Raw genomic sequence first — 22,274 nt, 5'->3', positions numbered from 1 at the left:
CTTCTAGTATCTGAAGGGGACCTACAAGAAAGCTGGGGAGGGACTTTTGAGGGTGTCAGGGAGTGATAGGACTGGGGGGAATGGAAAAAAAAACCCTAGAAGTGGGTAGATTCAGATTGGATGTGAGGAAGAAGTTCTTCCCCATGAGGGTGGTGAGAGACTGGCACAGGTTGCTCAGGGAGGTGGTGGAAGCCTCATCCCTGGAGGTGTTTAAGGGCAGGCTGGATGTGGCTCTGAGCAACCTGATCTAGTGTGAAGTGTCCCTGCTCACAGCAGGGGGGGTGGAACTGGATGCTCCTTGAGGTCCCTTCCAGCCCTGACAATTCTGTGAGCATGTACAAAATGTACAATGTTTACAGACATACACAATTTATAAACAACACAAGAACCCCCCTGGACCAAACCAGGGGGCTGCTAATAGCTTCCCCACTCCCTTCCCTACCCCCTGTACCCAGGGCAAGAGAAAGAGCAGAGAGCTGCTGTTACTTAACCACACCAAGAACACATTCAAGGTCAAAGCCAGAAGTTAGTATCTGCCAGTGTGAGGCAGCCAAAAAGTGAGAAAGTTAGTTTACACAAACCAACTTTGTTGGTAGGCTGTCCAATGGGATTAGTTAGAACTCATCAACATTTTCCTTTCAGCCTCCAGTGCTAATTCCTTTACATTCTATCACCCCCTGCTCAAGATCTGTGGGAAATTTGCAAGGCACAGCCTAAAACTACCACAGGTAGGTAGAGTGACCTGAGCTTGGAAGAGTGAGCAGAGAAGCTCTCCAAGAGCCCTCAAGGTGTCTGTACTGGCAGCCCGAGCTAAGCACCTCCGGTGAAGGCAGCCGAGTGCTGCGTGCCCAGCCATGAACCTGGTCATGTACACATCAGCTTCATGCCAGAACAATTTGTCTGCACGAATGAGAACAGAGAGCCAAGTGAGAAGGTGGAAATAACAGAGCCAGAGGGAAGAGAGCCATCATCAGAAAGAGCAGAGTTATGGGGCCTCCACCACAAAGAGAGACCCTGCTGAAGTGGGTGCACAGCGAGGCCTCAAGGATGACCAGAGGCCTGGAGCACCTCTCCTATGAAGACAGGCTGAGAGAATTGGGACTGTTCCACCTGGAAAAGAGAAGGCTCTGGGGAGACCTTCCTTCCAGTACCTGAAGGAGGCCTATAGGAAAGCTGTAGGAGAAGGATTATACTACCACAGAAAGCTGGGGAGGGACTGTTTTAGGAGGGCTTGAAGTGATAGGACATGGGGCAATGGTTTACTCTGGAGCAGGGTAGATTAAGGCTGGACATTAGGAGGAAGCTCTTCACAATGAGAGCGGTGGAACACTGGAACAGGCTGCCCAGCACTGTGCTTGAGTCCCTGTCTTTGGAGACATTCAAGATCAGACTTGATGTGGTGCTGGGCAGCCTGATCTAGTTGGAGGTGTCCCTGCTGACTGCAGGGGGGTTGAATCTGTGAAAGTATTTTAAAGATACCCAGCAAGGAAACCCAAAGAACCAGGCTCACATAAACCAATCAACTCCTCTGCACAGGGGTAGACTCAACACCAGCATTTGGAGTTGTTGATTTGAGCACCAGGGTCACAGAAAAACAAGAGAACAGAAACCTCCCAGCCTGGGGAGAAAGCTCTGAACTCATCATCAGAATAAGGTCTAACTATGAAAGTGGTGTAACACCATAGCTCAGCTAAATTGATGTGCCTCCACTTCGAACAGATGGCTTAGATCAGCTCTCAAAGAAGTTACTGCAGCTGATTTTTGGATCTGAGGATCCAGAACACAATCCTGCTTAGGCTGGAAGAGGGGAGATTTAGAGTGGATGTTAGGAAGAAATCCTTTCCACTGAGGGTGATGAGACACTGAAACAGGTTGCCCAGGGAGGCTGTGGATGCCCTCTCCACAGAGATGTTCAAGGCCAGGCTGGACAGAGCCTTGAGGAGCCTGGTCTAGTGGAAGGTGTCCCTGCTTATGGTGGGGAACAAGATGATCTTTAAGGTCCTTTCCAACCCAAACCATCCTATGAGTCTGTGTAGAATAACACATTTCCCTCAGCTGATAAACAGCCATGAAAAGAGATGTTTCAGAGAGCCTACAGAAAGCTCTCTTTTTCAATTGCTTGGTTACAGCTTCTTGGAAGATGCAGTCAGTGCACTCCCACCCCACACTCAGTTGTAGCATTTGCAGAACTCAAAGAAATCTGCAGAGGCCTCAGAACAAGGACCAAAATTCCTACACATTTTCTCTCACTACTTTCCAAAGAGAAAAGGCAGAGTTTCACCAAGTCACAGAAGGAGAGGGGTAGGAAGGGACCCCTGGGCATCGCTGACTCCAACCCCCCTGGCTAGAACAGGTTCCCCTAGATCAGGTTGCAGGTGGGGTTTGAAAATCTCCAGAGCAGGGGACCCCACCACCTCTCTGGGCAGCCTGTTCCAGTGCTCCAGTATCCTCAAAGTAACTAAGTTTTTCCTCCTGTTTAGGTGGAACCTCCTACAACCTAGTTTGTGGCCATTGCCTCTTGTCTTATTGCTGTGCTCCACTGCAAAGGGCCCAGCCCCATCCTCTTGACCCTTGCTATTTAGATGTTGATAAAGAGAGATAAGATTCCCTCTCAAGTCTGCTTTTTTCCAGACTAAACAGCCCCAGGTCTGTCAGCCTCTTCTCACAAGAGAGATCTCCAGCCCCCTCAGCACCTTTGTGGCCTTTTGTTGGACCTCTCCCCAGTAGTTCCCAAGCTCCTGAACAGAGGAGCCCACAGCTGAACCCAGTACTGCATCTGTGGCCTCATCAGAGCAGAGCAGAGGGGGTGGAGAGTATCCTTTGACCTGCTGGCCAGAATACCATCAGCCTTCTAGGCCACTAGGCCACACTGCTGACTCATAGTGAACTTGTCCACCAGCACTCCCAGCAGGTTTTAAAGTTCCTTTAAACTTCTGTTTCAAGTTTCCAGAGTAGATGGAGAACAGCAAGAAGAGGCAGCTGCTCTGCTTCAAGGGATCTCCCTCCATCCCTTCAATCAAGCAGAACCACTGCTCACAGCCAGGCATGTAGCAGCAGCAGCCTGACCACCACAGTATCTGGACCACCTCCACACTCTCATCTTATCCCCACCTGGGGAAAGAGTCAGAGATGTGACCCAACAGAGATGCCCCCAGCTCCAGCCATGCATACTACAGACAGTTCAAACTGGACTGAAACTGTGCCAGGGGAGGTTTAGGTTGCAAGAGTGGTCAGGCATTGGAACAGGCTGCCCAGGGAGGTGGTGGAGTCACCATCCCTGGAGGTGCTCAAGAAACCTGTGGGCATGGCGCTCCGGGCCATGGTTTAACAGGTATGGTGGCCTTAGGTTGGACTCCATGATCTTGGTGGTCTTTTCCAACTGAAACAATTCTCTGATTCCATGAGAGGCACCCAGAAGCCAGTCACCTCCTTCCAGAACTATTCATCTCAGGAAAAAAAGAATAAATTGAGTAAATTCCTTTGAAAGTAATTTCTTTTACAAGCATACAAGCAAAATAGTGCCTGGCAGCCAGAGCATGCTCTGTACCTGGCAGCCACAGCAACAGGACATGTGCATGCTGCAGTTCAACCTGTATCACATGAGCACAGACCATGCAGTCCTTCCTGCAAAGCCTCTCCTTGCAGCAATCAACATAACCCTCACTGCAGTCAGCAGCCCCCAGAGTCACATGAAGCTCTTCTCACAGAGTGGTAGGAGAAGGAAGAGAGCTCTGGAGAGCAAATCCAAACCCTCTGCCAAGGCAGCTTCACTTCAAGAAGGCCCCACAGGAACACATCCAGGCAGGTTTGGAATGTCTCCAGAGATGGAGACTCCACCACCTCCCTGGGCAGCCTGCTCCAGTGCTCTGTCACCCCTGAATTAAAGAAATTCCTCCTCCTGTTTAGATGGAACTTCTTCTGTTCAAGTTTGTGCCCTGTCCCTGGGCATCACTGAGAACAGACTGGTCCCATCCTCCTGACACCCACCCTTCCAGTGTTTCCAAGCATTGATGAGCTCCCTCCTCAGTCTGAAAAGACCAAATTCTCTGTCTTTCCTCATAGGAGAGATGTTTTAGTCCCCTCAGCATCTTTGTAACCCTTTTCCATACTCTTTCCAGCAAGTCCCTGCCCTTCTTGAACTGGGGAGCCCAGAACTGGACACAATATTCCAGATGTGGTCCCACCAGGGCAGAAGAGAAGGGGAGGAGAACCTCCCTCAATGTGCCTTCCACACTCTTCTCCAGCAAAGCTGCTCCAGAAGGACCCAGAAGCAGCCTCCTTCTCCTACAGGCCATGCTTCACTGTGGCTGGGACCACCACAAATTCAGATCAAGCAGGTTTGGGGTTTGGTTTCTAAAACACTGTGTTTTTTTAAGGCAGGCAGCAGCTCTTGTGTAAGACCTCTGCAAAGATACAGCACAGAGGAGTTTCCATGGAGACCACCCAAGTCACCTTCTGCCAAGCTATTTTGAATTGTGTCTAAATCTGTTTCCTGCCTCAGTCATGAGTTTTCACTGAAAGATCTAACCACTTGCCTCAAGATTGCTTCCTGGTGTAAGAGACACCTTGAAGGCCTTAACTGGCCTTTACCATCAGTATTTTCTGCATACCTCAGGCTGAGCCCAGATTAAGTGGATGAATCTTCTTTCCAAGTTCTCCACTTGGTTCTTCCTGAGGTAGAGGAGCACATCAGCCTGGTCCTTTCACTCCAACAGCAGCCAGCTACCAATCACAGAATTGCCAGGGTTGGAAAGGACCTCAAGGATCATCCAGTTCCAATCCCCTGCCATGGGCAGGGACACCTCACACTACAGCAGGTTGCTCACAGCCACCTCCAGCCTGGCTGCAAACACCTCCAGGGATGAGGCTTCCACCACCTCCCTGGGCAACCTGTGCCAGTGTCTCACCACCCTCATGGGGAAGAACTTCTTCCTCACATCCAATCTGAATCTACCCATTTCTAGTTTTGCTCCATTCTTCCTAGTCCTATCACTCCCTGACACCCTCAAAAGTCCCTCCCCAGCTTTCTTGTAGGTCCCCTTTCAGATACTGGAAGGCCACAATTAGGTCTACTCAGAGCCTTCTCTTCTCCAGACTGAACAGCCCCAGCTCCCTCAGTCTGTCCTTACAGGAGAGGAGCTCCAGCCCTCTGCTCATCCTCATGGCCCTTCTCTGGACACCTTCCAGCACCTCCAGATCCTATCTGTAATAGGGACTCCAGAACTGGATGCAGTACTCCAGGTGTGGTCTCAGCAGAGTGGAGCAGAGGGGCAGAATCCCCTCCCTTGCCCTGCTGGCCACACTTCTCTTGATGCAGCCCAGAATCTGTTTGGCTTTCTGGGCTGCCAGTGCACACTGAACAGCCTGAACTATGCTACCTGAACAGCTCCACAATTAAGATTAGCTACAGGAACAGAAGAAATCTCAGAATCACAGAATGGTAGGGGTTGGGAGGGACCACTAGAGATCAAGCCCAACCCCCCTGCCAAAGCAGGATCACCTAGGGCAGGTCACACAGGAATGTCTCCAGACAGGTCATGAAAGTCTCCAGAGGAGGAGACTCCACAACCTCTCTGAGCAGCCTGGTCCAGGATTCTGTCACCTTTACAGTAAAGTTTTTCCTCATTCTGAGGTGGAACTTTCTGTGTTCCACTTTGCATGCACTGCTCCTTGGTCCTATCACAAAACACCATTGAAAAGAACCTGGCCCCTTCTTCTTGACAGCCACCCTTCAGACATGTGTAAACATCAGTAAGATCTCCTCTCAGTCTTCTCCTCTGCAGGCTAAGCAGCCCAGACTGAAGGCAGACACTTCCTAAGTTCATCTGGTCAAGGGAGAGGCAGTGGCTGAAGGCCCAGCTGGTTACACTGCAGGAAAGGATGATGTTGATGTCGCTTCCTACAACGACAGTTTCTGGGGAGGGGTTTGCCAGAGATCAACCCTTCCCAGGAGGCAGGCAGCTGTACAACAGCCCCGGGCTGGCGGTGAGGGCTTGAAGCTAGCTGCACATGGCCTTGACTCAGGGTGGAGTTGCCCCTGCAGAGCAAACATACAGCACAGCCTCTTGCTGCCACTCATCAGAGCCAGGGCATAGAGTCACAGAATTGTTTGGGTTGGAAAAGGCCTCTAAGATCCCCGAGTCCAACCATCAACCTCAGACCACTGTGGCCATTAAATCACGTCCCCAGGTGCCATACCCACACTTTTCTTGAACACCTCCAGGGATGGTGACTCCACCACCTCCCTGGGCATGCAGAACCACTGCCTGGCTTTGGGAAAAGAAAACACTGGGAACTGTGAAGCAATCCTCACAGGATCATACCCTACCAGGCAAAGGGGGACACAGGATGAAGCAAGCTGCCAGGGTTTTCTAAAAAGGAGTGCTCTTCTCCACACTGCAGTGAAAACATACAGCCAGATTTCTCTCCCACTGCTGGCCACACCACATCCCAAACCTCTCACAAACCTTTCCTGCCTTCACTGAGGGCTTGCTTTCATTTTCAGCCATGCACAGATCTACCTCTCTCTCCGCCCTGCACAGTCCCACAGCCCTGCCTCCTGAGGAGCCCTCTGCTCCTCTCCATGCTTTTTGCATTCAGCTCCAACCTGTCTCCCTCTCTTGCCTTTTAAGAAAACCCCTTCCACTAAAGCAATCTCCTGTCCCAAAGCCACTTTCCTCTTGCAACTTCTCTTTTTGCACTATCTACAAATATGAGTGAAATATATTTTTAAGAGCTATTTTCTGTCCCAAGAGCTATTTTCTGTCCCTGTGCTTGCTTTTCTGGCACACGTGTTGGCACCTCACTTCACCCCCTCCACAAGCTAAGCAAGAATCATGGAATGATTTGGATGGGACCCTAATGACCATCTAGTTCCAACCCCCCTGCCATGGGCAGGGACACCTTCCACCAGACCAAGTTGCTCATGGCCTCATCCAACCTGGCCTTCAACCCCTCCAGGGAGGGGCCATCCACAACCTCCCTGGACAACCTGTTCCAGTGTCTCACCACCCTCAGTGTAAAGAATTTCTCCTTAATATCCAGTCTAATGGATCTTTTAACTTCACTTTACACTCACAAAGGCAGCAACCCTCTTCACAACATCTCATTGCCCGAGTCTGACACCATCCACCAGAGTCACAGCCAAGCAGAGGAACACAGAACTTTGGGTTGAAGCCCTGGCAGGTCCTGTCATTAGCTGACAGGAACAAGAAAGTTTGTTAAAAAGTGAGGTCATCATCCCAACCCCAGTTGAAGCAGTCAGTGCTGGTGATGATGGAAGCTAAGCAAGCACAGCAATGAGTTGTTCCTCTGCCACTCAGCACAGGGAGGCTAAAATTAAAAGGTGCTCCAAATGACCTGCTGTGGGCCCCACAGAAATGCCTGAAGCCCTTCGCTGACTGCACAGGCCCAGGTACTCACTCAGCCATCAGATGACCGCAGACTGGCTCTGCTGCTGCTGTCAGGCATCACACCTGACCACAGGTGTAACCCCACAATCCTGTTAGCAGAGAAATGGCTATGGATGTCCTTCAACACCTCCCTTCCTCTTCATCAGCACTGAGATCCAGCAAAGAGCACAGCAACTCACCCAGGGCACTTCACTGTTGAGCAGGAGAGCCACCAGATTTGCAGTTGGCTCTGTGCTCTTCCAACACAGCACCTCCAGACAACACTCAAATAGCTGGTTGTGCTGTGAAGGATGCACATTACACCTGAATCACAGAATGGGAGGGGTTGGAAGGGACCTCTGGAGATCATCGAGTCCAACCCCCCCTGCCAAGGCAGCTTCACCCAGAGAGGGTCACACAGGAACACATCCGGGCGGGTTTGGAACGTCTCCAGAGATGGAGACTCCACCACCTCTCTGGGCAGCCTGTTCCAGTGCCCTGCCACCCTTGAATTAAAGAGGTTCTCCTCACATCTAGATGAAACTTCTGTGCAAGTTTGTGTCCTGTGACTGTACCCACTGAAAAAAGCCTGGTCCCATCCCCCTGACATCCAGCCTTTCAGTATTTCTAAGCACTGAGGAGATCCCCTCTCAGTCTTCTCTTTTCCAGACTATAAAGACCCAATTCTCTGAGTCTTTCCTCATAAGAGAGCTGTTCCAGTCCCCTAATCATCTTTGCAGCCCTGAAACAACCTTCATCTCACCTGTCCCAGCTTAGACCTAACAAAAGTCTACCAGCACCATCCATAGAACCATCTGAGATCACCAGAAAAAAAAACAACCACTGAATTTCTCACTAGCACTTAGAATAGAATAGACCAGGTTGGAAGAGACCTTCAAGATCATCACGTCCAACCTATCATCCAACACCACCTAATCAACTAAACCATGCAGCCAAGCACCCTATCAAGTCTCCTCCTGAACACCTCCAGTGATGGTGACTCCACCACCTCCCTGGGCAGAACATTCCAATGGGCAATCACTCTCTCTGTGTAGAACTTCTTCCTAACCTCCAGCCTAAACCTCCCCTGACACAGCTTGAGACTGTGTCCTCTTGTTCTGGTGCTGGTTGCCTGGGAGAAGAGACCAACCCCCACCTGGCTACAACCTCCCTTCAGGGAGTTGTAGACAGCAATAAGGTCTCCCCTGAGCCTCTTCTTCTCCAGGCTAAGCAACCCCAGCTCCCTCAGTCTCTCCTCACAGGGCTGTGCTTCAGACTCCTCCCCAGCCTCACTGCCCTTCTCTGGACACCTTCCAGCAAGTCAATCTCCTTCCTAAACTGAGGGGCCCAGAACTGGACACAGTACTCAAGGGGTGGCCTAACCAGTGCAGTGTACAGGGGCAGAATGACCTCCCTGCTCCTGCTGGCCACACTGTTCCTGATGCAGGCCAGGATGCCATTGGCCCTCTTGGCTGCCTGGGCACACTGCAGGCTCATGTTCAGCCTACCATCAACCAGTACCCCCAGGTCCCTCTCTGCCTGGCTGCTCTCCAGCCACTCTGACCCCAGCCTGTAGCACTGCATGGGGTTGCTGTGGCCAATGTGCAGAACCCAGCACTCGGATGTGTTCAATCCCATGGACTCTGCCCACCTGTCCAGCCTGTCGAGGTCCCTCTGCAGAGCCTCTCTACCCTCCAGCAGATCAACTCCTGCCCCCAGCTTGGTGTCACCCACAAATCTGCTGATGATGGACTCAATGCCCTCATCCAGATCATCAATAAAGATGTTAAAGAGCATGGGGCCCAGCACTGATCCCTGGGGCACACCACTAGTGCCTGGCTGCCAGCTGGCTGTGGCACCATTCACCACCACTCTCTGGGCTCGCAGTTTCAGAACTCTGGTGGTGTCTTGAGCAAAGTGGCTTGGATGGAGGGGAAAAAAACCAATGAAACAAATATTATAGAAACACAGAATTGTTCCAGTTGTAGAAAACCCTCTGAGATGCCAGAGTCCAACTATCAGCCCAAGATCCCCATGGCCATTAAGCCATGTCCCAAAGTGTCACGGCCACATCACAGGTTTCAGTTGGATGTCTCAGCTGTTTGCTCTATTTGCTTTAGACTTTCTATTTTCCATCCCTACAACTGACTATGAAAACAATTCATCTGAGCTAGAAAGCTGCTGGCCACCTACAAGTACACCAGCCAGCCAGAATCAGTTACAGAATTCTCTCAGCTGGAAAAGAGCTCCAAGATAGAGTCCAACCATCAAAACAAAACCACCATGGCCATTAAACCATGTCTCGAAGAGCCATGTCCACATTTCTTGAACACCTCTAGGCACAGCGACTCCCACCACCTCCCTGGGCAGCCTGCTCCAATGCCTGACCAAAGAGGTGATGTAGTCTCAGAGATAAAATACAGATCCTTAGATATACTTCTTTGTGCAGAGAATTCATGGGGCTGCCTTATTCCTTTACACCTAGAGAAAGGAAAAAAACCTTGAGCCATTGCTGAAAGCTGCTCAGATTTCCCTTGCTGCAGTCAATTCCCACAGCAAGGGAGAGAAACTCATTAGAAAGCAGCCTGGATTTTCAAGGGCTTGCTCTTCAAAGCACCACCCCAAGCAGAGAAGCCTGCTGCTCCTGCAACGTGGCTCCAGAGAGCAAACCCTAACGCGTGGCTGCTTCAATCCCATCTCCCCAAAGATGCCAGCCACAAGGTTTAGTGATGCTTAAAATAGTCCAGCTAGCTCGCAGCAGCCCATATAGACTGTTTTATTTCAAGCACATCCAACTTACTGTTCGAGATAGGGTGAGAACCACCCCCTTTCTTCCCTCGTGCTTGACATTTATCCTGGTGATGCTTCGACTATTTATGCTATGGCAGTGTGAAATTGCAAGCTTGCACATTCAGCCAGCTTGGACGCTCACAATGTGATTCCAGCAGCGCTAAACTGGACGGTGCTAGAACAGCCCCTCCTGAACTCGTTAACCGAAAACCGATCTGGAAGCTTGTTTTAGACACAGAAACCACAGACCTCAGGGAGCAATGGATTCCAGCGTTCCTCCTTGCAGACAGCAGCAACCACCACTACCTTATTTTTGCCCAAACACTTTGCCCACCACCGCCTTGCTTTAGCCCGAAGCTCCAACTACGATTCTGCACCTTCCGAGGTGGCTTCTTCCCTTCCTCATCTCGCCTTCCAACCCCCTACAGAGATATTCCTTGGCTCGTTCTCCCCCGCCAGGAATTTCTCTGGGCCTCTGGCTACTGTCAGGATTACTTCTGCCACGCCAAGGGCAGCCCCGTGGGAGGGAAGAGCCTCAGGAGGGGACCACGAACGTGGCGTTATTTGCTTGGGGCACGGCCGCGCCGTCTCCTTCCCCTGCACCTGCCGCCGCCACAAGGCAGCGTGCCCCGCCGGGCTGCTCCCCGCCATCCCTCCTCCCTCCGCCCCGCTGTCCGCGGCCGGCGCGGAGCACCGAGCCCAGCAAGGCGATCGGGCTGACCTGGCACAAGCCCGCGGGCACCGGGAGAGAAGGCCCGGCGGCGGTTAACGCCGAGGCGAGGAGCAGGAGGGCAGCCTCCACGGCAGGGACCCGCCAGCCCCTGAGGGGCAGCGGAGCGAGCCTAGGGCCGACTGCCGCCAACGCTCGCGGGCCCCCTCAGGGCCGCCCTGCACCTCCAACCACCGCCCGAGGGTCCCTGCCAGCCCCGGGGACGGAGGCTAACCCCGGGGAGAGCGGCAGCCCCGGGCTCGGCGGGCAGCCCTCACAGAGAGGCTCGGCGGTAGCTGCAGCCCGCCCGCTGCAGCCCGCCCGCCGCGGCTAGCCCAGCGGCTAACCCCCCACCACCCCGCCACCACCAGCCGCACGCCGACAGCTCCCCGGCAGCAACGGCGTGGACAGCCCGCGCTGCCAGCCGGCGCCTCTCAGCCTCCCTCAGCCCCGTACCTGGCGGCGGGAAGGCGACCCAGTAGCCCCAGTCCTACGGCCGCGCCCGCCCGTCCCTGGGATTTGTAGTCCGGCACCGCCCCGCCCGCCTGGCACGGCAGGCGCCCGCCCTCCCCGCCCTCCCCCGCCGCGGCACCACAGCCCCACGGGGCCCCTTCGGGGGTGTTGGGCTCGGGCTCCCCTTGGGGGCACGGCCTTTACAGCCCGCCCTTCCCTGCCCTGCCCCGGCCCCCCGGCCCGGCGCGGTGCGGCAGCGCCGGCAGAGGCCGATGGCGGCGGCGCGGTGCCGGTGGCGCCTCCTGCCCCAGCACTACAGCACCCACAGTGCCTCAGCGGCGACGCTTCCGGGCGGAGGCGGTGAGGCCTCTCCGTCGCCGCGCCCGGTGGATGGCAGTGGCGGGGAGTATGGGGCCGGAACGGGTGTGTCCCGAGGAGCCGGGGCCGCCGGAGGCCCCCAACGGCTCGGCGGGCTGGAGCGGCGATGAGGAAGAGGAGGAGGAGGAAGAGGGCGGCGGGTATTTGTACCAGCCGCTGAGCCAGGAGCCGGAGCAGGGCCCCGGCGAGGCAGGCCCTCCTGCCGCCCCGGCGGGCCGCACCGAGTCGGGCCCCGACCTGCAGGAGCGGCTGCAGGTAGCACCCCGCGCCGGGCTGGGCTAGGGCTGGGGGAGAGCCGGCGGGTGGGGGAACAGCCGCTGCCTGCCTTTCTCTGCAGATGATGAGGCTGTACCTGCCCGACCCGCCGGCCGACAGCGAGGAGGAGGCGGAGGAGGAAGCGGCGGCGGAGCAAGGCGCTGTGGCTCCAAGCAGCCGCAGCTCCATCCCCATGGACGCAGGTAACGGCGCCTCCGGCTGAGCCCTCCCGGCCGCCCTGCGCGCGGCTCGCACCCGGCCTCACGCCCTCTCTTGTCCGCAGAACATGTGGAGCTGGTGAAGAGGACGATGGCCGGCGTGAAGCTTCCCAGCCTGGGCATTCCCGCCTGGGCCAGCCAGATCTCGGAGGACCAGTGGAAGGCCGTTGTACAGCGTACGCTGCAGGCCCGGCAGAGCCTTAGCGGCCCCGCTCCCGAGTGGAAGTGAGGGCCGAGCTGCAGCGCGGGGGCTGCCAAAGCCAGCCCTCCCTCCACTGCGCCTGCTGCCTTGGACCCGGGCGGTGACAGGATTTGCTGGCATCCACCTTTCAGTTTGTCCCACTGCCATTGCCTGACTTCCCTTCCTGCTCCTTTTTCCTGGTTCCAGACGGCGTGTAACTTGCTGTGTTGTCCTTGTGTTGGCTTCCTCTGCCTGCGAGGAACCCAACCGGTTTCCATACCTGTGTGCATGTGGCAGGTGGGGTCTTGGCCAGCTTTGCCCAGTTTCCCTTAGGACAAACACTGGATTTGTCCGTGCTGGAGAAGTCCCTCTCCTTGCTAGGGCCCCTCTCCCCCAGGGCAGGGACTGTGTGTTGGAGTATCAGGTGAAGTCGAATGTTGTCTTTCCAAGAGATTGTTTTTATTCAGTTCTGTACATACAGGGACATCTGTACAAAATCCAACACTTTCATACTATGTAATGCTCTACTGAAAATAAAGTACACCATATGTACATATGAACTGTAAGCAGCTTAATACTTGTGTCCAGGGGGTGAATACAATAGTTAAGTTTTGCTTGTTCCCTCAGGAGGAGGGAGCCAGGTGAAGTGGAAGAGGCAGCTCCAGTTCTGTCCATTTGGCTGATGTGGGGAAAGGCATAGGCAGAAATGAGCAGTGCTAATGCTAGAAACCAAGTGTAGAGAAGCAGGGGGTAGCTGTAGCCTTGCAGACAGAGGCCTGCAGATGAGCAGCAGATGAGCACACTCCCACCCCCCCCTCCCTTTCTTACATGGTCCCCTTCTTGGATGTCCAAGGACACTGGAATGAATAGGCAGCAAACTAATGGCAGTGTGAAAGTACTAAGCATAAATTCCCTGACCCAGAACGAGACACACAAAACTATGAGAGAAACACTGAAGCTGTACAGCACGTAGTTGTGGCGTGTTACAGTCCTGCCCGCGCGCGGCACAGCCCCAGCAAGCGTTCCTCTGGCCAGGCTCGGGCTGCCAGCAGAGATGGATCACCTGCAGGACACCGAACGGCTTCTGCGCACCAGCAGCCTCTGTTCCTTCTGAGAGCAGAGCAGCCCGGGCTGGGGAAAGGCAGGCACTGCCTAGCAGCAAGCATGCTCAGGTGAGGGCACGTGCATGCTGCAGCACCCCAAAAGTCAAGCGGTGGCTTCTGACATGGATGAGTTAGAGAGCCTGTACTGCAGCGGGGAGCACCACCCTCCCGAGCCCTGCTGCCAGGGGTGCTCGGCCAGCCTTGGCGCCCCGAGACGCCTGCTGCCCGGCCGCTCCCGCTGGCATCACCTGGGGCATGTCTACATGCTGTGCCAGGCATGAGGTAATCAATTGGCAGCTGACCATGAGCTTGGACTAATGTTCAAAATAAGCAAGAACCTCCCTGAGGTGTTTTGTAAGTCTCCTGATGAACTGGCCCCTTGCACGAAGCAGAGGGGAGATAGGGTCCTGCCTGACTGGTGGTGGTCCCGCACGTGCTCGTGCTTGCCAGCTACTCCTAAGGGATGGGGAAGTGTGCCAAGCAGGGATGGAGGGACAGGATACACAGGGGAAATACAAAAATCCTTAGTTTTGGGTTGGAGGAAAGATAACGCTGCACACCAGTGGCAAGATGAGAGGGGAGGAACCTCTGGCCTGGGAATGGTTCTCTGGTGAGGATAGGCAGATACAGCAGGAGCTTCTGCAGTACCCCATGATGCTGCAAAGCAGTGGCAGACTAGCATCAACCCTGTGTGCTCTCTCCACTACTGCAACCCCACTTAAGCTTATGTGTCAAAAATGCAAGCACAGCAGGTAAGAAGCAAGGAAGAGTTCCCTCTGCTACCACAAACCAGCCTCTCTGAGGTGACACCTTGGCCTGGCACTGAGTCTGCACCACAAAAGGCAGGGGAGAAAGCTGTAGCATAACAGTAGCACCCAAGTGCTTTGCAACCCCCTGGGCTATCAGCAAGTGTGCTCTAAAGGCTAAATTAGCACAAGTTCCAGGTGCACCACATGGTAAGTAACGAGGGTCTGGGGCTGCAGCAGGTGCCAAAGTAGCAGGGCAAGGCGGACTTTGCTCAGAGCACACACACAGAAGCAGTAGCACCTAGCCACTGGTCATAAAGAGGAGACAACACTCAAACTTGGCCTGGCCCTGAAACGTGTATCCATTGCTTCTATTAGTTTGCAGAAATTACTTGAGCAGCACAAGCTTCCTAGAAACCCTGGCCACTGCAGAGCTAGGGATGGGATAGAGTGACAAAGGGAGAGCAGCAGGAGTCTTTTAATTGAGCAGGTAGATGAAGGGAGCAGGAGTCAGTGGCTGACACCTGCTACAAAGCAGAAAGTTAATTCTGGGCCCACAGTTAACCCAAGACACTGGGATGCAGATGAGGAGTCAGCACAGACCAACACAAACAGCTGAAGGAATTCACTTTCCCACAAGAGAGCTTCTAAGGATGCTCTAAAGGGAGGGCTGCAACAGTACATAGTGCTTGCACCCAGCTTTACCAGGGGTGGCAAAGCACTGAACCCCCACTCCACTGACAGGAACAGAACAAGAGGCTTGAAGCAAAAGAAGACTGGAAGCTAACATCTCCTCTGCTGTACATGAGACCCTTCAGCTGCAGAGCTGCACCCCAAGGCAAGCTGGAGAGGCAGCAGGGTCCCCACAAACTCCTGCCCCGAGCTCAGCCTGACCTCTGGGCACCACAGGGCTTGGCTGCAGAGGGGCAGGCATGGTGGAGATGGGCACTTGGGGCTTGCAGCAGCATGCTGAGCCACACGTGGTAGTCTCTGGCCAACGCAGAGCCTGTGCCGCAGCATGGCAAGGCTCTGACTCCCAGGCAGAGTAAGAACCACCTGGTAGCAGCTGGAAATGAAGCTGCCTGGGCTGATACAATCACAGGTCAGGCAGGTTCCCTTCATGCATGCACACCCCAGGTAGAAAAGCAGAAGGGAGGAGGAAAAGCAGGAGGACATGACAGTGGTGAGATACAAGTTATAACATAAAAGCAGATCTACCCTGGAGGGATGTAGATGGAGTGGAGGACAGGCACAGCTCACCATGTTCATTCCTTATTTATACATGAGAACCAAGTGCATTTCCGTGACCCCTGGGGGAAAGGGATGGGGTAGAGCTTCCCGGGGCAGCTCCTGAGCCCGTCAGAGAGCCTCCTGGCTTGAAGTGAGAAACTCTTCTGCTCTCTTGTGGGCCTCCAGGGCTTTTATAGTGTAGACGTCCTGAGGAAGCTCAGATTTCCGTCGCAGCAAAACTTTCTCCTTCTTAATGTCCTTCAGCATCTACAGACAGACCAAAGGAGTCAGGGATCAGTAGCAAACACATTCACCCCTCCAACCCCCCCATCTCCCCAGTCTCTGACTCCAGCAGCTCTAGGACACGTGGAGTGGCTCTGTGGTATGCTGCAGCAACTTTGGTTGCAACGAGCCCCTGAGCGGTTCAGGCTTGGGGCAGAGTGGCTGGAAAGCTGCCCAGCAGAAAAGGAACTGGGGGTGCTGGCTGAACATGAGCCAGCAGTGTGCCCAGGTGGCCAAGAAGGCCACCAGCAGCCTGGCCTGGATCAGGAATGGTATGGCCAGTAGGACCACATAAGTGATCATGCTCCTTGACTTGGCACTGGTGAGGCTGCACCTTGAATACTGGGGTCAGCTTTGGGGCTCTCACTACAGGAAAGATATTGAGGTGCTGGAGCCTGTCCAGAGCAAGGCAACTAAGCTGGTGAAGGGTTTGGAGAACAGGTCTGGTGAGGAGTGGCTGAGAGAGGTGGGGTTGTTTAGCCTGAAGAAGAGGAGGCTGAGGGGAGACCTCAGTGCTCTCCACAGCTACCTGAAAGGAAGCTGGAGTGAGGCTGATGCCAGCCTCTTCTCCCAAGTAAGTACTGACAGGGCAATAGGAAATGACCTCAAGTTGCACCAGGGGCGCAATCTGGTCTAGCAGAAGGTGTCCCTGCCCATGGCAGTGTGGATGGTACTAGATATTCTTTAAGAACCCTTGCAGCCCAAACTACTCTGTGATTGTAGGGTCCCAGCCAGCTACACACCTGCACAGCCTCCGTCTCCACTGTTTTCTTCAGCAGCTGTATGTCCTCTGCAGTCGGGGTCTCTGTTTCCATACAGCAGACAGGAGGCAATGGTGAAGGTGCATAATACATGGGGTACTGCAGACAAGAGAGACAGCTGGAGAGACAGCACCAAGCCTGCACCCTCAGCATCCTGACCCAGCGTGGCACACATCTTCCAGCTGCCCTCCCTGGCGCTCGTGAAGGTAGCAGTAGGTACAGAGACAGGAAAGGAGCATCTTCTCCTACCCATTCCTTCTTGTGCCCTCTGAGCCACAGCACACTGCATGACAGAGGAGTCCCCAGACACACACCTGCTCTCCATGACACACCATTTACAGGTCAGTGCTACAGAGGGCCAGGCTGTTAAAGCACTGCCAGCCTCTCCAAGACACTGGGGTTTGAGAGGGACAGACCACTGCAGTTGTGTGCATAGCACTGAGATCAGGTGCTATAACCTGCTCTCATCAGCTGAGGAAGCAGGTCTAGACCCCCAGCAGAGTCTTGTCTCATTCATCCTAGGTTCTTCTGTTACCCACCTGGGGGTTCAGCCGGGCCAGCTCCTCTATTTTCTGCCACATTTCTTCTCGTTCCTTCATCCTGAACCTTCCCCTGCAGAGAGAGAGAGAGTGTGCAGGGGTGAACTCCAGGGAAGGAAAGTCCAGCTTTCACTCACAGGTAAACAAAAGCAAGAGACAGCAGAGACAGTTTTAGACTGGAGATCAGGAAGAAATTCTTTCCAGTGAGGGTGGTGAGACACTGAAACAGGTTGCCCAGGGAGGTTGTGGATGCCCCCTGCCTGGAAGCGTTCAAGGCCAGGTCTAGTGGAAGGTGTCCCTGCCCGTGGCAGGGGGGGTTTAGAACTACATGATTTTAAGGTTCCTTCCAACCCAAATCGTTCTGTGATTCTGTGACATCACAGCCTTCCAGGCTTTTGTTAACACAAGAAGTGCTATTTCAACTCAGTTTATGTCTCTGTTTGAAAATGGCAGCTAACTGCATAGCCACATCACTGTCCACTGAAAAGCAGGGCCTGCAGGCAGCTCTGCAAGGCAGGCAGCAGAGATGAGCTGTGGCTGCAGCATATCTTCTCCACTGGAAGGGTAGCAACAGCAGGATGTGCTGCTCAACAGACCAGGTAGCAGCATTCTGTGGGGTACAGGAGAGGCACCCCAAGCTCCCAGGCAGACTTCAGCTATGAAACAGCCTTGTTCCACAGGGGAGACCTCACTAAATAACAGAATCACAGAATCAACCAAGTTGGAAAAGACCTCAGAACTCATCAAGTCCAACCTAATATCTAACACCTCCTGATAACTAAACCATGGCTCCAAGGGCCACATCCAAGCCTTCTTTGAACACCTCCAGGGATGGTGACTCCACTACCTCCCTGGCCAGCACATTCCAATGGCCAATTACTCTTCCTGTGAAGAACTTTCTCCTTACCTCCAGCCTAAACTTTCCCTGGCACAGCTTGAGACTGTGTGCTCTTGTTCTGGTGCTGGTTGCCTGGGAGAAGAGACCAACCCCCTCCTGGCTACAACCTCCCTTCAGGCAGATGTAGAGAGCAAGAAGGTCTCCCCTGAGCCTCCTCTTTTCCAGGCTAAGCAACCCCAACTCCCTCAGCCTCTCCTCACAGGGCTGTGCTCAAGGCCTCTCCCCAGCCTCGTTGCCCTTCTCTGGACACGTTCAAGTGTCTCAATGTCCTTCTTAAATCGAGGGGCCCAGAACTGGACACAGGACTCAAGGTGTGGCCTAACCAGTGCTGAGTACAAGGGTACAATGACTTCCCTGCTCCTGCTGGCCACACTGTTTCTGATGCAGGCCAGGATGCCACTGGCCTTCTTGGCCATCTGGGCACAGTGCTGGCTCATGTTCAGCCTACTGCCCTGCAGTTAGCTGCCATTTTCAATTAGAGGCATAAACTGAGTAGAAACAACACTTTTTGTGTTAGTAACACTTTCTCCTGCCCCTGAAACATGCTGCTTCTAACCCTGTTCATTCCAACAGTGACTTCCTCTATTATAGTCCAGAAGATGGAGCCACAGTAAGAAGTGCACATGGATTTGCTTCTGTTTCTTGGACAGCTTAAAGACATGGAAGGAAAAGATAACATTTCCAGTGGACTTAAGGAAAGAACTTAGTAAAGCCAGGTTTCTAATCCATGGGGTACAAGTTACTCCTGGTGAGGCTCAGACTGGACTCCAGAAGATCAGTTAGACACTGGAATTATTTCCCAAGGGAAGCAATAGATTTCCCTACACTGGACAGCTCTAAGACTCAGCTTGACAGGGTGCTGGGCCATCTCATTTCAACTACCCTGTTACCTAGAAAGGTTGGACTCAGTGATCCTTCAGGTCCCTTCCATCCTGGCATTCTATAATCCTGTGATCCATCATCCCAAGTGCATGCTCTTCTACACTGCCATTGTCCTATACCCTGCTCAGCCCCAGGCCCCTTGCCTCCAAACCCCCTATTTCTTCTCTTCTCTTCTTTAGAACCACAGAATTGTTTTGGCTGGAAAAGACCTTTCAGATCATTGAGCCCAACCATTCCCTAACTCTGCCAAGGCTGGTGCTGAACCATGGCCCTCAGCATCACATCTCTGTACCTTTGAAACACCTCCAGGGAATGGAATTCCACCACCTCCCTGGGGTGCCTGTTCCAGTCTTTGAGAACTCCTATAGTGAAGATGTTTTTTCTAATATCCAACCTAAACCTGCCCTGGTACAACCTGAGGCCATTTCCTCTCACCCCTTTACTATTTACTAGGGAGAAAAGACCAAGCCCCACTTCAATCCAATCTCCTTTCAGGGAGTTGTAAAAAGCAATGACGGCTCCCCTCAGCCTTCTCTCTTCCTGACTGAACAACCCTGGTTCCCTCAGCTGCTCCTCACCAGCCCTGCTCTCCAGACCCTTCACCAGCTTTGTTGTCCTTCTCTGAACACACTCCAGCACCTCAATGTCTTTCCTGTAGTGAGGGCCCAAACCTGAACCCAGGACTCAAGGTGTGGCCTGACCAGTGCTGAGTACAGTGGCACAATCACTCCCCTGGTCCTGATGGTCACATTATTGCTGATCCAGGCCAGGATATTGCTTAGGGAAGCCATGGAGCCCTTTACCTATCCCATTCCTCCTACCCATCAATACTATGAATAACACTACCACCACCATTCCCCAAGCCAGCTTTTCACTGTACCTCTGTCCAGAACCTCCACCTCCTTACCCAGACAAGCTGTGCTTTCCCCCTAGCCTACTGTCATACCACATTCCCTTCTGTCAGTGATTTCCCTTTTCCAGATGTTTCTCAGGCTCCAGACCTTTCAATCTCTATTTGCTAGAGCTCTATCCCAGCTCCAGCAGCACTTCAGAGGGGGAATATTTTCTCCCACCTCAAGCCAAGTACAGTGGCTAATGCTGTGGTAGTGACAGAACAACTGAGCTTTCTTCTGTAGGAAGAAGTTCTTTACCATGAGGGCAGTGGGACACTGGAACAGGTTGTCCAGGGAGGTGGTTGAAGCCCCATCCTGACAAGAAGTTCAAATACCCCTTGGTAGGGAGAAGAGGCCAGAGTATGTTGCCCACATTTTTGGATGTCTAGTGTAGATATGTACATTTGCTTTTGTAATCTCAACCTGCAGGCAAGGGCACTTGGATTAGAAACATTTTACAGGCTCTGTATTTGTTTAAGCTTCAATGTTATTTAGTCCTGGAGACTTAAAAAAACTTCTGGAGGATTAGGCAGCTCAAAAGTTTGAGTCCCTTGGGAAAGTTATGCTGAAATTAGAGAAAAATATATTCCTAGATAGAAATCCCAAATGAGAAGAAAGGTTCAGCCTCTTACCTCTCAGGGGAAAACAAGTCAACCATACAACAGGACCCTGATGCATGGGACAAGGCAAAAAACTTCACTGTTCAGTAGAGGAAGAAAAGTGACCATTTCATGAGGACATCATCAAATACGAAACCTCTTTGTTCCAATATGCCATTTTCCCTATCTTCCTTCCCCACTGAAAAACCAACTTGTCCTGCCCTATGAGGAGAGACTGAGGGAGCTGGGGTTGCTTAGCCTGGAGAGAAGGAGACTCAGCGGTGACCTCATTGCTCTCTACAGCTACCTGAAGGGAGGTTGTAGGTGGATGTTGGTCTCTTCTCCCAGGCAGCCAGCACCAGAACAAGAGGACACAGTCTCAGGCTGCACCAGGGGAGGTTTAGGCTGGAGGTTAGGAAGAAGTTCTATACAGAGAGAGTGATTGCCCATTGGAATGGGCTGCCCGGGGAGGTGGTGGAGTCACCATCACTGGAGGTGGTCAGGAGGAGACTTGATGGGGTGCTTGGTGCCATGGGATAGTTGGATTGGTTGATAGGTTGGACACAATGATCTTGAAGGTCTCTTCCAACCTGGTTTATTCTATTCTATTAATAGATATTCAAAGTGAGGCTTAGCAGGGGTCTGGGCAACCCAATGTAGTTGATGATGTCTCTGCTGACTTCAGAGGGGGTTGACTAGATGACCTTTGAAGGTCCCTTCCAAGCCAGACCACTCCATGATTCTTTTTTTGCCCAGAAAGGCCTCTTTAGCTGGCTCCCTTTGGCAGGAAAAGCCCACTTAGCTGAGTGTATTATGCTCCCTGCAAATAAGCTAATCTCAGATTCAGCTGCTCAAATGTTTTGACATCCTGCTCAGCAAGCTTTCAATTGGCATTTTTACCAGATTTGATTATGCAGGGGAGCAAGAGGTATACCCTTGATTAAAACTCAACAGAAGGTCTTCTGAAGCATAATTAGGGCAGAGAGGCACTAGAGAAAAAAATACAATCAAACCAGCACTAGCAGAAAACAGTGCAGCTCCACCCATCTATTTCTTGGACAGCTCTGAGCTGCTTTGTTGATCTTTTCCAGAACAATCCTCCCCCAGTCACACACCAGTGCTGGGAACCCTCAGCAGAGGGGGGGCAAAAACCCCAACCAAACCAAAACAAAGAGTTTCCTTCCAGTTTACTGAACTGACTCAGCTTACCAAGGCAAGTCCTACAAGCACAAAGCACAAGAAAATAGAAGAAGTGGAGTTTTTTCACAGCATGATAGTACAGGTACTTTGCTGAGCTCAGCTTTTATCCCCACCATTAGCTCTCAGAAACTCCAGGTGTTATCCTACCTTTATTACTGGAAAACTGAAAGTGTCCTGTGGCATGAAAGATGAAGTAAGCCTACTGCTGCAAAGCCCTTCACAGAAGTCTTTTTAAAGCAGCAGGGTTTCACTGGCATCACTATGACACAGTGGTAAATATTTCCAAGGCAGGGCATGAAGACAAGCTGAGGGAACTGGAGGTGTTCAGCCTGAAGAGAAAGCTCCAGGGAGACCTAATTGCAACCTTCCAGTACCTGAAGGGGGCTTACAAGAAGGATGGAGAGAGACTGTGTACAAAGGCCTGCAGTGATAGGATGAGGTGCAATGGTTTCAAAGTAGAGAAGAGCAGATTCAGATTGGATGTTAAGAACAAGTTCTTCACCATGAAGGTGGTTGAGCACTGTAACAGGTTGCCCAGGGAGGTGGTTAAGTCCCATCCCTGGAGATATTCAAGGTGAGGCTCAACAGGGCTCTGGGCAGCCTGATCTAGTTGAAGATGTCCCTGCTGACTGCAGAAGGGGTTGGACTAGATGACCTTTGGAGGTCTCTTCCAATCCAGACCATTCTATGATTCTATAAGTGTCTCTGCAAAGCTGAGTATCCAGTCTATTGTGATTTCTTTGCTCACAATCCAGCAAACTCTGTC

General features: G+C 52.8%; 3 protein-coding genes across 5 annotated transcripts in view; 1 reads left to right on the top strand and 2 right to left on the bottom strand.

The window, feature by feature from the left end:
• Positions 1-11,405, bottom strand: part of KLHDC3 (kelch domain containing 3) — a 36,895-nt gene extending 25,490 nt beyond the window's left edge. The window contains exon 1 of one of the 2 annotated variants that reach the window (XM_054170751.1): positions 11,347-11,405. The gene's annotated coding sequence lies outside the window, so the exon portion shown is untranslated. The remainder of the gene's footprint in view (positions 1-11,346) is intronic. The other variant, XM_054170757.1, reaches the window with a different exon arrangement.
• Positions 11,406-11,688: 283 nt separating this feature from the next.
• On the top strand, positions 11,689-13,552 carry MEA1 (male-enhanced antigen 1). The gene is made up of 3 exons (XM_054170743.1): positions 11,689-11,976; positions 12,059-12,179; positions 12,260-13,552. Exons 1-3 carry the CDS (start codon positions 11,734-11,736, stop codon positions 12,421-12,423), a joined length of 528 nt encoding a protein of 175 aa, XP_054026718.1. The 5' UTR covers positions 11,689-11,733; the 3' UTR covers positions 12,424-13,552.
• PPP2R5D (protein phosphatase 2 regulatory subunit B'delta) overlaps positions 13,548-22,274 on the bottom strand; it is a 38,290-nt gene continuing 29,563 nt past the window's right edge. For both annotated transcript variants that reach the window (XM_054170727.1, XM_054170733.1), the window contains exons 14-16: positions 17,037-17,109; positions 16,480-16,596; positions 13,548-15,721 (exon numbers count right to left, since the gene is read on the bottom strand). In XM_054170727.1, the coding sequence (XP_054026702.1) occupies positions 15,584-15,721; positions 16,480-16,596; positions 17,037-17,109 (328 nt within the window). In that variant the 3' untranslated portion in view covers positions 13,548-15,583. The remainder of the gene's footprint in view (positions 15,722-16,479; positions 16,597-17,036; positions 17,110-22,274) is intronic.

Source organism: Dryobates pubescens, chromosome 2, assembly GCF_014839835.1.
Source record: "Dryobates pubescens isolate bDryPub1 chromosome 2, bDryPub1.pri, whole genome shotgun sequence".
NCBI classification, from domain to species: Eukaryota; Metazoa; Chordata; class Aves; order Piciformes; family Picidae; genus Dryobates; species Dryobates pubescens.
This window is presented reverse-complemented; position numbering and strand designations above follow the sequence as displayed.

Bases quoted from the DNA above. Each gene is read 5' to 3' on its own strand.
- MEA1 (XM_054170743.1), top strand. From the start codon at position 11,734: ATGGCAGTGGCGGGGAGTATGGGGCCGGAACGGGTGTGTCCCGAGGAG. The intron at 11,977-12,058 runs GTAGCACCCCGC...CTTTCTCTGCAG, and splicing joins ACCTGCAGGAGCGGCTGCAG to ATGATGAGGCTGTACCTGCC. The intron at 12,180-12,259 runs GTAACGGCGCCT...TCTTGTCCGCAG, and splicing joins CTCCATCCCCATGGACGCAG to AACATGTGGAGCTGGTGAAG.